Source organism: Littorina saxatilis, linkage group LG1 (assembly GCF_037325665.1).
Source record: "Littorina saxatilis isolate snail1 linkage group LG1, US_GU_Lsax_2.0, whole genome shotgun sequence".
Lineage (NCBI taxonomy): Eukaryota > Metazoa > Mollusca > Gastropoda > Littorinimorpha > Littorinidae > Littorina > Littorina saxatilis.
Window position 1 is genome coordinate 26860095 of NC_090245.1, and position 17988 is coordinate 26878082.

The window sequence follows — 17988 nt, forward strand, 5'->3', positions numbered from 1 at the left end:
CCGAGCCTCTACAACCAGCGCAAGCATACTTCCATTTGAACGCTCACCGAACGGGAACATCCTGGCTGCTTTCTGTCGAGAGCGAGACATTTTCAAAGAATTTATTTGCGTTTACTATGCGAACGGACAGTCAGGCGCCTCGTTTTGGTGCTAGACCTCACTTTTAAAATCTAAATAATAAATGGACAGCTTGTTACACAAACAGTCTTAAATCATAAAAGAATTCTGTTTTCATCAACACAAGATCAGTACAATTCGAAGTTTTGAAAGTATGAAAAAAGAAACGTGTCACGCAGAACGTCACTTTCTCGTAGCAGACAACAGTTGTGCCTAGAGCCAGTTCCTCTGAACCGTCAATCGCCACCGCCCTAGTTCGCAGCCGTTTGTGGCGTTTTAGATTCAGAGGTACACAATAACGTGCTATTGCAGATAAGCTTACAGCGAGTCGCATTGAAATCACAAACTGACGACTAAATTGTGAAAAAAAAGGAAACTGGATCACACGGGAAGTGATCGAATTTTACGTTACGGCAGTAGCCTAGTCGCATTATGACTTCTTCGCGAACTAAGTATCGCTTTTGACGTCAGAGATTTCATTTAGGAAGAGAGGCTCAACAGGACACGTGTTGGTTTGTTTTAGACGGTGTCGTTTCTCATTAACTGTTCAGTTAGTTCTGGCATTGTAATGAATAACACGAAGGAGAGAAAGAAAGAGAAGACCTGAAAGCAGCAACACGCTTAATATTAAAAAAAAAACCAAGTCGCGTAAGGCGAAAATACAACATTTAGTCAAGCTCAGTCGATTTCATAGAATGAAACTGAACGCATTGCATTTTTTCCGCAAGACCGTACACTCGCAGCATCGTCTGTCCACCGCTCGTGGCAAAGGCAGTGAAATCAACAATCCAGAAAAACGCGGTAGCGGTTGCGCTGAGGAGGATAGCACGCTTTGCTATATCTCTATTCTTTTTACATTTAGTCAAGTTTTGACTGAATGTTTTAACATAGAGGGGGAATCGAGACGAGGGTCGTGGGGCCAGTTTCATAAGATAGCAGTGAACCGACTGACAGTCGATCGACTGTGGTTGATCGCCGGGTCACCGAAAAGGGCGTTTCATGAGCGAATCACCGTCACCCGCGGACAACCGCAGTCGACCGACTGTACAGTAGTCTCGATTCCCCCCTCTATGTTAAAACATTTAGTCATAACTTGACTAAATGTAAAACAAATAGTCTGTTACGGTAACATAGGCAAACAAAATAGGGTCGGTAGGTCGGGATTTTTTTTTTCCCCCAAATGCCAAAAAAACATATTTTTAAGTTATTTTGCCAAAAAAACAAAGACTTTTTTTTTCTTCCCCAAATGCCAAAAAAAAGTCTAGGGTCGCGCGAAAAAGTAGGGTCGGTCGGGATACCGTAAACAGACTATTTTTTGTGTGTGCCTAAGAATGAGGAGAAGAAGAAGTTGAATATGCAGAAGTAGAAGCGGTAAACATGCTTTTATGTTAATCTGTATGGAAAACCACTCGCGATCTAATCTGCTCCTCTGCTCCCTTAGAAAGACAAGCAAGAAAGGCACATACCTGTTCAGTTTTGGCATTGAACTCTTTATGGTGAACAGCGCTAAGCACCGCTAATTGATCACATCGGAACAGATATAAACGACAAACAATGAGCTGATTGTCCACTTCCAGTATAGTTGCTCAGTCCTTTATTTCAAAAGAAGCAGTTTTATGTGGATTTTTTGTTATTATGAAGAATCCATCAATCGGCAACAATATTAAAGGTTTGATGTTTTAAGATCTGAAACTCTTAGTTACCATCACATTAACCCAATATACCATTTACAACAATAACTACTTTCGTCATCATTACATTATACACTTTTAGCAAAAACAGATCGGGGTCAGACGTTGATTGTCTCAGTGAGATGTTAACTTACCAAACTGACTTTGTGTGTCTTCTTTTGTGGGCACTTTGGAAAGTTGAGCTGATCAAATCCCTGCCGAACATACACGTGTCTTCAAGTTAGTATCCACGTTTAACATACACAATGGATGTAAAAACAGTGAGCAAATAGTATCTGTATTGCAGTGACTTTCCATAACATTAACAAAGCGGACGTTTAAAAAATGTGCGCTGAGTAGCAAAGAAATCTCATCAAATGCTGTAGAAGCATAACTACTTCAAGAAACTGTCCATGCTTGAATGTTCAGAGTGTCCACAAAGGAAACAACCACGGTGTGCGAGTGTGTGAGCGCGCGTGCGTGCCTGGGTCTGAATCTATCATTTTGCGTGTCTGTGTGCTCGCTCGCATGTGTATCTATCATTCACGAAAGTGAACCCCATGATCCTCTACTGATCTTGATATTATCAAAATCAAGTCACCAAGAAAGGTACCAGAGTAGACATGACTTACAAAAACATCCCCAGGTCCCAGTATTTCCATTTCCGCATAGACTTTTTGGAGGTCCTCCTTGTCAGGGGCACTGCAATAGCGCCTGCGGCGGGGTCGGCACCCACGGGGTACCCTGTACAATCTCCGTTTGACCCAGCTTGAAATCTCCACACATAATCATAACAAAGTCAGCTTGAACGTGAGAACTATCAGATATATATCTATTCATCAATTCATCGTAAGTTGTTGGTCTTTTCTTTCCTTACAACTTTGTTTACAATCGCACGTGTTTGTAAGATAGAATGTCAGCTTCATGGGAAGCGATTTTTGACTTTTTTAGTGCCTGTGTGAAGTAGACAGTTATGATTTTTGACTTTTTTAGTGCCTGTGTGAGGTAGACAGTTATGCAGAACCAGTCTCTTGGTATCTGAGAGAAAAAAACAAGCATTGAAACGAACAATCGACTTTCATTTTCAAAAAGGGATGATAGCCGCAAGCCCATAATTATGTTCCTCATTCTCCAAGGCACTCTAACTAACACTTACCTACACAGTCTTACACGAGAACGAGCTTTTATTCCTGACCGGACATAGTCCTGAGAACAAGACTTTTTTACAGAACAAACACGCGAACACACACATTGTTATAGGGTTGCCTCGAAAGTATCTGTGAAAATATTAAACAAATAAGGCAGATAAACAAAGGGAAGTTATATTTCTCGGTTTAGGAACACAAACTGAGGCAGTCAGTGAGTCTTGCGAACAGACACCGACAGATGGAATATTCCATCATGCCCTTTCAGCCACAATGAGCCAGTCCGTGCCGACTCTCATACATGAAGACATACACAGACAGACGGACAGACTGACGGACGGACGGACGGGCAGACGGACGGGCAGACAGACAGCCAACCAGACAGCCAGCCACACAACCACACACACACACAAACACACAACCACACACACACACACACACACACATGCACGCAAACACACACACACACACACACACACACACACACACACACACACACACATAAACACACGCCCGCGCGCGCAATGCGAGCTTACAAAGAGGCACATGCATTTTTACCTGAAACATTCACCAGATTACCTCTTCTTTTTTTTCGGGTGGTCGATAGCGTCGTCGAGGTCGTCTTCGCAGATTAGATTTGGTCACCGTCTCGGATTCGCAAGGAGATCTCGCACCAGAAGATCTAGACGGTCCTGCGACGATGGGAGGTGGGTTTTGAGAATATGTACTGTTAGAGGGTTCAGGTAGCTGAATGCGACATAAGTCGTCGTAGGAGTTTTCTGAGCCGACGAAAACCTGTTTGCTGTTTGGGCTGTGTATGCGAATGATGGATGGTACCCACTTCTTCTGCCAGACATCGTTGGCCATGTTCTCCCTGGTTGCTGGTCGGATCTTTAGTGATTTGCTTTTGCTGTTGGTTCCTACAATGTTGTTTTTGTTGTCATTTTCTTTGATTTTGGGGTGGTTATTGTTTCTGTTATATATTCGGTTATGCGTGTTGTTCCAGTAGCTACTGCTGTCGGTGGAGTCACTGCTGTCTCCGCTGTCTTCGTTCTTCCTGCTATCGCCTGCATCTCCTGTGTTGTTGCTGTATTTGTCTGCACTCCCTTTGCTGTCAGTGCCTTCGTCGCCCTTGCGACTGTCGCTGCTTGCATGTCCCTTGATAGAGCGATTACCTTTGTTTCTGATGCAGACACTGCCTGCTTTCCGTTTGTTACTGTTGTTGATACTGCATGCGTACTCTTTTCTGTTAGTGCTTGAATCTCGCTTGTTGGCGTTTCTGTCCACTTTGCCTTTCATGCTGGTAGCTGTACCTGCATCTCCCTTGGTGTTAGTGATCTCATTGCCTCCGTCCCCTTTGCTTTTGAAGCTACTGCCTGCACGCCACTTCGCGCTGGTGCTACTACCTGCATCCCGTTTGCTGTTAGTCTTCTTGATGCCTCCCCGCCCTGTGTTGTTCTTGCTGTCTCTGGCTGCATGCCCCTTTCTGAAAGTGCTGTCGCCGGCTTGGTCCCCTGTATTGTTCATGCTGGTACTGCCTACATGCCCTTTTGCGCTGGCGTTCGAGCCTGCACCGTCCTTGCTGTTACTGTTATTGCCCTTGCTGTTACTGTCCTTGCTGTAACTATCACTGCACTTAATGTTGCTGTACTTGCTCTCACTGTCCTTGCTGTTACTATTATTGTCCTTGTTGTTATTGGCTTGGGTGTTGATGTGATAGTTCACGCTGTTACTGTTATAGTCCCTATCGCAAATGATATCCCCGGTGTCGTTTATTAAGATGACAGGGATTTCCAATCGTAGAGAGGAACTTTTGCGGAGCCACGGCTCGTCGGCAGTGCTCATCGACTTCATCAGCCTGTCTACCGTCAAATCAAGGTCCGCCTCGGCCAAAGAATCCACTGAATCGCATGCAAAGGACACGTGGGCGGAAGAGATGCTTGCGAAGTCTAAAGGATCTGTGATAAAGTCCGGCAATAAAGCGCCTGTCGTGCTTTTCCTCGACGTTCGGAACGATGGACTTCTCGTGAGAGACATTGATTGTGTGCTGTCCTCGTTTTGCTCCGTTGCACCTTTGACCCTGGACGGTGCCACTTGTGGGATGACATCCGCGCAAGGTCGGATGTATGTACTTTTCTTGTCGAATGGTGCTGTTGGAGCCTGGTTTGCTTCTCTGTTGCCTCGAAACAATTTGCTCCGTGAAGACGCCACGTGGGCGGACAAGCTGTCCTCGCTGAACGAGAGGGATCCCTCCGCGAGTCTTCGCTGCTGGTTATCGCGTTTCTCTGTGTTTTTCCTCGACGCTGGTGCGCTTTTAATCGCTCTATTCAGTACTGCAGACACTTGATCCTGCTCTTGTCCGTCCCATATGGTCTTCTGTGCAGTACCCGTGGGTTTCCTCCAAGCGAACGATGGGACGAAGCTTTCTCTTCTCATGTCCGATGCCGACAGCGGTTTGCGGCAGGGTAACCGTTTGATCCTCGTCTTGTCCTGCGTATTATACAAATCTGCAACAGAGTACATACACAAAGACAGACACAGACGCCAACACAGACACACACCGAGATTCACATTGAGGTAGAATCTGCAAACCATCCACCCCCCCCCCCCCCCCTCCGGAAAACATAAATAAATCATTTACCGGATTCGCAAGAAAGAAGGTCTGCATGTCTCCGTACCATATCGGAAAGTTACAATAATATGCACACTGATAATCTTGCAACTGTACAATCATAAGACAATAAAAACAGATCTGAAAGAATGAGTTGTATAAACTAAAATCTCTCTCTCTCTCTCTCTCTCTCTCTCTCTCTCTCTCTCTCTCTCTCTCTCTATCTCTCTCTCTCTCTCTCTCTCTCTCTCTCTCTCTCTCTCTCTCTCTCTCCCTCTCTCTCTCTCTCTCTCTCTCTCTCTGTTGTCAAATGTGTGAAATATTGGCTTAAGTTAACAAGACTTCCGCAAACCAGAATTTGTAAACAGACCTATGAAATGCTCCTTTTGCAACATAAATCTGGCAAGCACAACTGGGTTTCCAAAGTTAACGGGTTTGGCATTGTTTGGCAGTGCCAAGGGGTTGGCTACAATAAAGGTTTTGTTTCCCAGTTTAAAGATCGACTGATTTGTATCTATAAACAAAACTGGCATTAGGAAATGGAGACAAACGAGAAGTATCAATGGTTTTATTCTTTTAAAAGCGTTTTTCAACCTGAGAAGTACATATTATGTATAGCAAACAAATGGAAAAGAGATGCGCTTGCTAGATTTCAGTTAAGAGCCTGTGGGCTGAGGAGCAATGCTCAGTGGCTTCTAATACAACAGGCACGCGACAGTGCATGCCCGATGTGTGATGGAGGCTGTGAAGGCTGATATCCGTGCAAAGTGTAACGTGTTAAAAAGTTGTTCTGAACCAGCCTCAATGGAAGATGTAACCCGCATCCTAGCCCTGGATGAAGACAGTGTACTCGAAGCAAGTGCACAATTTATTTCTAAGGCACTAAACATGCGCAAAAAGAAACTAGATGAGTCAAGCTGAAATTATGTATAATGTAATTTTTACGTACGCAAATGTTGGACTGGATGGTCTTCTCATTTAAATCGGGTTGCGTGTACATGTATACGCGTGGATGTATAACGTGTGCGGGTGTAGTCTTCGTACTAGAAAGGGCCAGCAGAAATGGATCGTATTATTTTTTCCCAATTAGATTTCTGCCTTTCTCTCCCTCTTCTTCCCGTCACCCAACCACCTTCACCAACCATCTCCACCCCTTCCCCTTATCTTTACGCGAACCCCGCTGACTTGTCTGAACATCTAGACTCTAGTCTACTCTGCACACAACCGTCTTGGCGTTGTGGTTAAATCGTTTGCCTTTAACGCTGGCGGACCGGGTTCGATGCCTGCAAGAGGTGTGTAAAAGATGCTCCAGTTTTCGACTTCTCTGCGGAACACGCAGCTTGGGCCAATTGTATACGATACATAGAGAATACTACATGGCTTGCTGTGTCGTACTAGATTTACACGAGTTTTTTTTTTTTAAATATTGAATTGCGAGCGAAAGCGAGTTGTTCACTATTTGAAAAAGCAACGAGTGTAAATCTGGTACGACACATCAAGCCATGTAGTATTCTGTTTATCCTACATACTGTACGTACGTGTATTTTACTGAAAATATCCTGCAGTCGAGGCAGCAAAATTGAAGACGCTTGTTTTGTAACCTCTATCTCTTCTAAAGCCTTGTGCATGTGCAATCTCTTACGTCAAAGTAAAGAAACGTCACTCTGAAAGTGTGGCGTGACATGTTAGTTCTAAAACTTCATCGATGGTAATTGTCGAGCGCAATCTTTTCTTCTTCTATAATGACATTTGTCTCGGTGACTTTGGCATCATAAGCAGTGGAAAAACAGGTCCCTGCCAGACTTGCTTGACATGACCTCATTTACATGATATACACACGTGTGATTTGAACGATTATTATCTCACGAGTGTCTCTCTCACGTATGTTGGATAATTCCGCTTACTCATCATGACATGGTCGATTTTGAAGAAGTTACTAGTCTCGACCCGCTCTGAATAACAATGACCGAGACTTCTTATAATTCCTTCGCGTGACGTCGAACCCTCTTACACCATATAAATGTCACGTCTTCAAGACATAACCCTGACTTGTCTTCTTGATTACAGCGTCCAATGGACAAATTTCGAAAAACGATCACCACGTCCTATGCTTCAGAATCAAATCATAGTGTGAGCATTCTGCTACAGAATGTACGGATGATAAAATGTTCTGTCGGATTACCGTGGTTGTCCGACCACGGTGCTTGGGGAGAGCAGCACTGCAATCGGGCGACTTCCTGTCCAAAGACGTACAGTCGGCCGACTGGTATCTCCTTCGTGAAACCCGATTCTGTTGGATTACTGTATTTCACTCGTTCAATCGCAGTCGATCGACTGTGTTTCTGGCTTATGAAACTAGCCCCTGGGCCCTACTCAGGGCCACGGCAGCAAGAGATAAGAGATTGACACCGTCATCATCAAGCTAGCCACGTGAGAAGTTGACATCTTTTACATATTTCGCATCTTTTGACATCTTTTACATCCCGCTCCCCAATGCAGGGCCGGACCCAGGGGGGGGGGGGGGGTTCCAGGGGTTCCGGAACCCCACCCCTGGAAAAAGCATGTACCTTGCTTTGACTTTTACTAGTTTTAGCACCAAAACAATGCTGCTCTTAACCCTCAAAACAAGGCCCAGAATGCACCAGATTGCACAGATTTTAACCGTTTTTCAAACATTTTCCGGGGGAGCATGCCCCCGGATCCCCCTAGTTCGGATCCCCCTGCTTTGTAGGCGCGCGCTTGTGGCTTCGCCACTTCGCTGATTTGCCCCCCCAAAAAAGGAGGAACCCCCCCCCCCCCCCTTACAACTCATTTGGTCCGGCCCTGCAATGAGACTGGCTCCACCCCATACCTAGATATTTGTTGGACTTGTTGAGTTGCTTCTTCCATTGGAGCTCCAGATCTTGCCAGCATGTCTTCTCGGAGTCAATCAGCATCAACACCTGGCACCTGCCGTGGCGGATGACGTACAAGTAGTCTTCATTGGTGCTGTCAGCCACAATGAGGTGTCGATGACGGAAGTAACGAACGAAACACTTTTTGGGGTTGTTGAGCAGCTTCTCGACGGGGAAACCCTTCATCCAACTGCACTCAGCCAGGTACTTGATGTAGTCAGGGATCTACGACAAACCACGGCCAAACAGACGTGGGGTTGTTATCTTTCTCCATTTGCAAAAACCTTGATAAAATGCACGCGCACGCTTATATACCCACGCACACAGAAACACACACGGAGACAAACACACACAGAGCCTGAGACACTCAAACCCGTAAGCATAAGGAAAGGCATGTCTTACCCCATCGTTGAACCGCTCCGGCAAGAAGATGCTGATATAGTCATTCTTGGTGAGTATAAGGAGCTGCATGTCTGAGCGTGAGGTGACGGTGACGGACCGGCTGGTCTTTTGGGCGATTGCCGCCTCCCCGAACCCTTCCCCCGCCGTCAGCATGGCGTGCGTCTGGCAGAACGAGCCATTCTCCGTGTGTATCACCTCTGTTGCAACGGCTGGTCCAGAAACGGCAAGAGAAACATTAACAACAACAAAAAATATTCCATTTCAATGTATCATTTTAATGGACAATAAAGAGCTGAAGACGGAGGTGCTTGGCCTTTGACGCTCTTTAGACAACCAAGGTACCACGCAAATACACACAAATGATATTGTCACAATGGACAATAAAGTGTTGTTATTGTAATTGTTATTGTATTTTCCCCCTTGACTGCCACAATGCGTATCATACTTTTTTTGCTATCATGCAAAAATCAATGCTCTGACAAGGAAAACAACCGCTGTATCTTGCCCTTTGAATTGCAGCAAGATGATTGCCTCCCTTGGAGACCATTTTCTCAGGCTTGTTGTTATAGCTTTTACCTTGTGTTAGTCATTATTTTGTTGTTGTTGACTTTTTACATTCAGTCGTGACAAGAGCGGAGAGCGAGGTTTGTCTCCCTAGGTATGTGTGTGTGTGTGTGTGTGTGTGTGTGTGTGTGTGTGTGTGTGTGTGTGTGTGTGTGTGTGTGTGTGTGTGTGCAGAGCGTATCTCAAAAACTACTGGACGGATTTTGATGAAAATTGGTTTGCACGTTATTCTCCGATTTTTGATAGCGCTTTTTGATGACGTCATATTTGCCCGTTTGCAAAAGTTGAGGCCGCACTGAAAAATCATGCAATGATGCCACCTTTGACACATGAGGTCGACTAGCATTTTGCTAATTATTGTACACATAGCCCCCCCCCCCCCCCCCTCCAAAAAAAAAAAAAAAAAAAAAATCTTGCTACATCACGAAAATGCGCAGCCCACACGATTGTGTTTTCTAGACCAAGAGCCGAAAGTGAAGGGTGTATATACGGAAACATTCGGCAGACGAACGATATAGCCGGTGTAACACGAGAAAATTACTCCCACGAGATTTTTACTCCGGAGTAAATATTTCGTACGAAAAATGTTACTCCCTTTACGAAAACATTACTCCCCACGACAGGTGTGTTCAAGGTAAACATGTCGTACAAAATTGTTACCCCCCTGACGACTAAATAATGAATCAATTACTCCACCCTAACACGAGCAATCTAACTGCCCACGCCAGGTGTACGAAACTTTTACTCCCTTGTCCCCAGTTCGTCCTGGTGTGGAAGGGGTGGAGGGAGGAGTAACGCGACATTCATTTGTGCGAGATCACATATTGGCATTATCCCTTCGCCAGCATCCCATTTTCGCTTACGAGAAATTTAGTGGAAGTAAAAACAAGTCGCGTAAGGCGAAAATACAACATTTAGTCAAGCTGTCCAACTCACAGAATGAAACTGAACGCACTGCTATTTTTCAGCAAGACCGTATACTCGTAGCATCGTCGGTCCACCGCTCGTGGCAAAGGCAGTGAAATTGACAAGAAGGGCGGGGTAGTAGTTGCGCTGAGAAGGATAGCACGATTTTCTGTACCTATCTTCATTTTAACTTTCTGAGCGTGTTTTTAATCCAAACATATCATATCTATATGTTTTTGGAATCAGGAATCGACAAGGAATAAGATGAAAGTGTTTTTAAATTGATTTCGAAAATTTAATTTTGATCAAAATTTTTCTATTTTTAATGTTCAGAGCTTGTTTTTAATCCAAATATAACATATGTATATGTTTTTGGAATCAGAAAATGATGAAGAATAAGATGAACGTAAATTTGGATCGTTTTATAAAACAATATTTTTTTAACAATTTTCAGATTTTTAATGACCAAAGGCATTAATTAATTTTTAAGCCATCAAGCTGAAATGCAATACCGACGTCCGGCCTTTGTCGAAGATTTCTTGGCCAAAATTTCAACCAATTTGATTGAAAAATGAGGGTGTGACAGTGCCGCCTCAACTTTTACAAAAAGCCGGATATGACGTCATCAAAGACATTTATAAAAACAAAAATTAAAAAACATGTTCTGGGATATCATTCCGAGGAACTCTCATGTAAAACGTCATAAAGATCGGTCCAGTAGTTTGGTCTGAATCGCTATACACACACGTACAGACAGACACACGGACACACAGACACAGACACACAGACACACAGACACAGACACACACACACACACTTCACACACACACACACACACACACACACACACACCACGACCCTCGTCTCGATTCCCCCTCTATGTTAAAACATTTAGTCAAAACTTGACTAAATGTAAAAATGGGGAGTTAAATTTTCGTGGAGGGAGTAATTAATTTTGTTCGTGGCTTGGGGAGTTCTATTTTCGTACGACAGGTGTACTTGGAGTAAAAATGTCGTACGAAATGTTTACTCCGGAGTTACTTTATCGTGGAGTACAAATTTCGTGTTACACCGGAATCAGTTTACACACCGTGATAGATTTTCTGCAACAAACAATTTCATGCTGCGACCGTAAAAATTGACGAAAACAAGCCAAATGTGTGTCTTGTCCGGAAATCGAGTCATAAAAACCTTTTCGAAATGTGGTGGCTTTAGCTTCAAAAACATAAGAGAAATCCTTAATGAGTAAGAAGTTTTTACCAAACATGACCCCGCTGTGACCCCAAACTGTGAGGATTCTCGGGTCGTGTTGAGAGATCATCAAACCCTAAAATTGTGCACAGTTTCAAAGCTGTGTGTGTGAATGAGTGTGTGTGCGCCTTGGGTCGCCTGTTGGTGAGACATGTGCGCGTTACAAATATTCGTGTTATTATTATTATTATTATTATTATATGAGTGTGCATGAGTTGTTAATGCAAAAGAATGTGTATGAGTGCGCCTTGAGTCGCCTTGTGGTGAGATATGTGCGCGTTATAAATTCTCGTATTATTAAATATATCCGAGATAAACGCAACGTAGATTGCTTTGTCTCTTGGCGGTCTGGCACTGCTCATTCATTAAGACTATCCTGATCACTCAAGGAAGTAAAACCCCCAAAAAGAGGGGCCTTACAAGGAGGGTTGCAAAGTATTTATCTATCCGAAACTCAAGTGGATGAAATACTGCAAGTTCACATCACTGTTCATTGGCTCTATCGACGCCCGTTTTTAACCGATTGCTTCCCTTTATATGATAAACCGTCCATAGATCGTCGTTCTCCCGAACTAACTCCTTATAGCTCAATATAGCTATTCTGATGAACACGTGGGGGAATTCGGGGGCTGTGATTGGATGGGCTCTTCCGATTATCAAAGCATAATGCTACGGAAGTCGGCCATTTTTCTCAATATCCAAAAGCATAGTTGAGAAAAATGGCCGACGCATGATTCCGGTTTACCCATCTGTACCACGGCGATGTTTCTATCGACAACAGCATATACTGACAACTTAAAAAGCTGTTTCAACAACTGTGTTGTGAAGTCGAATGCACTTGGAGTCAGTTTTTCTTCCAAAGTCAGAAAGCGTGTAGCGGTGTGCATGTCTGCGCGAACATGATGCGCGTAACTTAAGTTTGTCTGCTATCAAAACCTGAGATCAACGCATCGACGCAAAAACTGTCATTTTGTAAGTTTGGAACAACAAATCAAGGTCATAACAGCTATATAATCGCTATTGTGTTTTCAGCGTGGCAATAGGGTCCGATATTTAGACTCGAACAAATATGCGACTCGTCTTCGACTCGTCGTCATTATACTTGTCTCGTCTAAATATCGGACCCTATTGCTACGCTGAAAACACAATTGTTACTATTAGTATGTCATCGAGAATAGCGGATTTTAGGTAGCAATGACGTCAGCTCCTTTCGGCGATTGGTCAATCCATTTCGTATCAATAATGTCGGTCATGCTTGAAATTATCGCTACTCGATATTGCTTTTCAAACTTATACGAAGTGACCGGGAGTTATCAACTGAACTAGTCCCGAACAGTGAGATATAGAGAACAGTACACAAATACGAACGGAGAGACTCGGAAACTGGAGTCAGAAGTCGCCAGGCTCGAGAACTCAAGTGTAATAAGTAGAGGTTACATGCCGAGTCTCAGTGATTATTAAAAATAATGGTCGAAGTTGGCGGATCATGAAAAATGCGAGCTTCAGCGAGCTTTTTCATGACCGCGAACTGAGACCATTATTTTTAATAATCACTGAGACGATGTGTGTAACCTCTTTATTCCTCCTTTCTTCAGTTATTCAAAGAAAACAGGAGTTTTTGTGCGAAAGTTTGATCGAATCCGAATCACTCAACCAGTCAACCTGCGCAGGCGATCGATTAATGCGCGGTTGTATAGTTCCGTGCAAATCATTCCATTCTGTTAACACTTCTTGTCAGTTTCCCTGTTTTGGACTAAAATCAAGTACACAGATATGCTGTTATTCTGCTGTGGCGGTAAAGGCAGATATTGTGTGTTTTGTTTATGTTTTAGTATCGCTTAGGATAATGTTCTTTCGCCAAAATGGGACTAGCAGACGAACTTTTGCTCCCGTGTTCCAACGTTAATTACTGTATGAAGTTTAGCTTTCTGGGGAAAGGAGTTTATGAATCCGCTTTATTTTGTTTAAATTGATGAGATGTGTGCATTTGGTTGCGTGTGATCTGTTTATAAAATGAAATATTGTTGAAAACTGACCCTCGGATTGCAGTCTGTTGTCGAAGAAACTGAGTGAAAAGAAGGGGAACTACTCTTGTCGCTAGACAAAGTATGAGTTACTTGCCTTGGGAATTTGCTTGTGATGAACGGTTTGTGCACGGTAGATCTAGATTCAGAAAACAACCGAACTCATGGATTTTATATGGAGATTCATGTGTTCAGGCCTGTAGTTGTTAATTTAAATGCAGTATGTTTGTATTGTTTGCTCCAGAAATGTATACTTCGTACATTTGAGCGTTCGGAACTTTTCAGTCACAAAAGTAGCACCGACACAGAACAGCTTCTCAACCCATTGCGCTATCGAGGATTCAGGCTGTTGCTGGCTCGTTATTTGTTAGGTTGCTGGGTCATTATCGAAAAATAACTAGCTCTACAAGTTTACAGAGGTAAAGAAGCAGAGGGGGGAATAAGTAGAGGTTACATGCCGAGTCTCAGTGATTATTAAAATTAATGGTTAAAGTTAGCGGATCATGAAAAATGCGAGCTTCAGCGAGCTTTTTCATGACCGCAAACTGAGACCATTATTTTTAATAATCACTGAGACGATGTGTGTAACCTCTTTATTCCTCCTTTCTTCAGTTATTCAAAGAAAACAGGAGATTTTGTGCGAAAGTTTGATCGAATCCGAATCACTCAACCAGTCAACCTGCGCAGGCGATCGATTAATGCGCGATTGTATAGTTCCGTGCAAATCATTCCATTCTGTTAACACTTCTTGTCAGTTTCCCTGTTTTGGACTAAAATCAAGTACACAGATATGCTGTTATTCTGCTGTGGCGGTAAAGGCAGATATTGTGTGTTCTGTTTATGTTTTAGTATCGCTTAGGATAATGCTCTTTCGTCAAATGGGACTAGCAGACGAACTTTTGCACCCGTGCTCCAACGTTAATTACTGTATGAAGTTCAGTTTTCTGGGGAAAATAGTGTATGAAACCGCTTTATGTTGTTTAAATTGACGAGATGTGTGTAATTGGTTACGTGTGATCAGTTTATAAAATGAAATATTGTTGAAAACTGACCGTCGGATTACAGTCAGTGTTGTTGAAGAAACTGAGTGAAAAGAAGGGGAACTACTCTTGTCGCTAGACAAAGTAGGAGTTACTTGAACGTTTGTGCACGGCAGATCTAGATTCAGAAAACAACCGAACGCATGGATTTTATATGGAGATTCATGTGTTCAGGCCTGTGTGTTAATTTAAATGCGGTATGTTTGTATTGTTTGCTCCAGAGATGTATCCTTCGTACGTATAGAGCGTTCGGAACTTTTCAGTCGCAAAAGTAGTACCAAAACAGAACAGCTTCTCAACCCATTGCACTATCGAGGATTCAGGTTGTTGCTGGCTCGTTATTTGTTTGGTTGCTGGGTCATTATCGAACAAGAGGCGAAGCCATCAAGGCTCACGTAGGAAATCGACAAACAGTAACACACACACACACACACACACACACACACACACACACACACACACACACACACACACACACACACACACACAGAAAGAGCATAGGTGAAACTGTGCAAGAAAGCGAGACACTAGATCTAGATCTGTCTGTCTGCATGTAGCCTACTTACAGGGACACGACTGCCAACTAGTCTCGGCCCGCTCAAAATAATAATGACCGAGACTTTCAGTACTTCCTTCGCGTGACGTCTAACCCTCTTACAAAAATACGTCATAATGTGACGTCAATGTAATGTGACGTCTTCAAATGTTAGAGTTTCTACCACAGACATACACACGCACCAAACATACGCACGCACGCTCAGACAGACAAAGTTACGATCGCATAGGCAACACTTACGTGAGCCAAAAATAACTAGCTCTACAAGTTTACAGATGTAAAGAAGCAGAGGGGGGAATAATTGAAGCTAAAATATCACTCGCCGACAGTGCGACGGAATAGCTCAGTTGGTTAAGCTAGTCCTTACTTTTGTGGTCCCGGGTTCGATCCGCTTCGACGGCAATTTTATTTTTGTTTTTTCTGAACTCGTAATTCTTGTATTTTGTTCATTTGCTTCATTCCAAACGTTTTGGATGATGTAATGAGTGGAAATATCAAAAACTTGCATAATTATTGAGTACTTCCAGCGGGACAATTTGCCTAGAATTTCCCATATTTTTGGCTCACGTAAGTGTAGCCTATGCGATCGTAACTTTGTCTGTCTGTGCGTGCGTGTGTGTGTGTGTGTGTGTTTGTGCGTGTGTATGTCTGTGGTAGAAACTCTAACATTTGAAGACGTCACATTACATTGACGTCACATTATGACGTAAGAGGGTTAGACGTATTTTGAGCGGGCCGAGACTCTGTTGGCAGTCGTGTCCCTGTAAGTAGGCTACATGCAGACAGACAGATCTAGAGTCTCGCTTTCTTGCACAGTTTCACCTATGCTCTTTCTCTGTGTGTGTGTGTGTGTGTGTGTGTGTGTGTGTGTGTGTGTGTGTGTGTGTGTGTGTGTGTGTGTGCGTGTGCGTGTGCGTGTGCGTGTGTGTGTGTGTGACGGAGTGATTGAGTTTGTGTTACTGTTTGTCGATTTCTTACGTGAGCCTTGATGGCTTCGCCTCTTGTTTTTTTAGTAAGGCCAAAAAAAAAATTGTCTGTTTCTGGTAACATGGCTAAAAAAAATAGGGTCGGTAGGTAGGGATTTTTTTATTTATTTTTTTTTTTTTTACCTCAAATGTAGACCAATAAAACTAACTTTAAAAATCGCGCAAAGAGACTGGATTCACTATACATGGAGACAAGACACTAAACACATTTACAAATCGTCAGCGGACTTTCGTTTTCACACGTTTTTGTTGTTCATTTTCTCACCCTGTCCTTTACCACCAAAAAAACAAAAAAACCTTTTTGAGTTTGGAAAAAAAAAGTTTAGGGTCGGCGCCAAAATTTAGGGTCGGTCGGGTGACCAGAAACAGACAATTTTTGTTGTTGGCCTAAGCTCGGCTTTGGTGAAAATGTAATACCCTGTAGGTAACACTGCGACCACATGTAATGATGAGAACAAGAAAACGTACACATCACAAATACGAACGTACGGGGCAATCGACTAGCCGACAAATGCTCGTTCGATAACCCGGGCACGTTGGAAGGTATGGTTGCAGTTTAAGTATTAAAGTTAAAAAACAAAGGATTACTGTACTCACCGATACAAAGACGACACAAGACGATAAGGAATTTTCGCTTCATCAGGAAAAACAAGAACACAAAAGACAACAAAAAGCAGACGCAACACGGAACGAACAAGTATTAGTTTTTACACGTTTAGGTCGAGAGGCGCTGTGGCGGGGTGATAGTACGTTTGCTCGCAGATCCAGCGGTCTCGAGTTCGAGTCCCATAATGGGCAAGTCTTTTGTATAACATTTTGTTTCAACTTTTGCTTCTTTTCTGAACTCTTTATACTTGTATTTTTACTTTTTGATTTATTCCAAAGGTTTTGAGTTGTGTATTGAAAATCAAATCAGAGACATACATACAAATATAGTGCGTGAGTGCCATTGAATAGCTTTCCCACAATCCCGTATTCTATTTTTACGGTACGGGATATCCCCAAGGAAAGGTCAAAGGGCATATGTATCATCGCGTGTCGACTGCTGGTAATAGTAGTAAGGTGCTTCTAGTATAATAGTCTTCTGATCCGAAACAATAAGGTGACTCAACACAGACCTTGACTGACTAGTCTGTCTGTACGTCCTTTTAGGACCAATTGGCATGTCTTGGGACAGGCAAAGTTAGTACGCTATGTTGGGGGACTGGACACTGGACAGACAGGCAAAGTTAGTACGCTATGTTGGGGGACTGGACACTGGACAGACAGGCAAAGTTAGTACGCTATGTTGGGGGACTGGACACTGGACAGACAGGCAAAGTTAGTACGCTATGTTGGGGGACTGGACACTGGACAGACAGGCAAAGTTAGTACGCTATGTTGGGGGACTGGACACTGGACAGACATGCAAACAAAGAACACATACGATCGAGTTACAGTTCTGGAAAGCTGTTGTTGCGGTATTTTCAAAATGGGGATGAAAATGAAGATTTGTTGTGGAAGTTGTTGCCTTAGACACTGACCTTGGCCACACAGGATGAAGTAGTAGTTAAGCGCCTCTTGGCCCTGGCGGACGATGACGCGCTTTTTCTTGACGCGGCTGAAGAAGGCGTTCCTGGCGATCGCACGCTGGATGCGCATAGGGAGCTGGGAGAAGGCCTGGACGACCTGCAGACTGTACAGCAACATGCCAATCTGCTGCTCCGTCCTCTCCTCGGGCTCCATCATCAGGGTCAACTCCTCGTCGTGCATCATGCTGAACCCGTGCTTGCTGCCCATCTACAAAGCGTTCGGTAATAGAGATTGCACAATGTTCTAACTC

General features: G+C 43.5%; 1 protein-coding gene across 1 annotated transcript in view; it reads right to left on the reverse strand.

Moving 5' to 3' along the window:
* The window catches only part of LOC138970663 (uncharacterized), a 57414-nt gene that overhangs the window by 1134 nt on the left and 38292 nt on the right, over positions 1–17988 (reverse strand). The window contains exons 7-12 of the mRNA XM_070343165.1: positions 17690–17945; positions 8840–9048; positions 8395–8662; positions 3512–5439; positions 2420–2563; positions 1943–2002 (exon numbers count right to left, since the gene is read on the reverse strand). Of these exons, the coding sequence (XP_070199266.1) occupies positions 1943–2002; positions 2420–2563; positions 3512–5439; positions 8395–8662; positions 8840–9048; positions 17690–17945 (2865 nt within the window). The remainder of the gene's footprint in view (positions 1–1942; positions 2003–2419; positions 2564–3511; positions 5440–8394; positions 8663–8839; positions 9049–17689; positions 17946–17988) is intronic.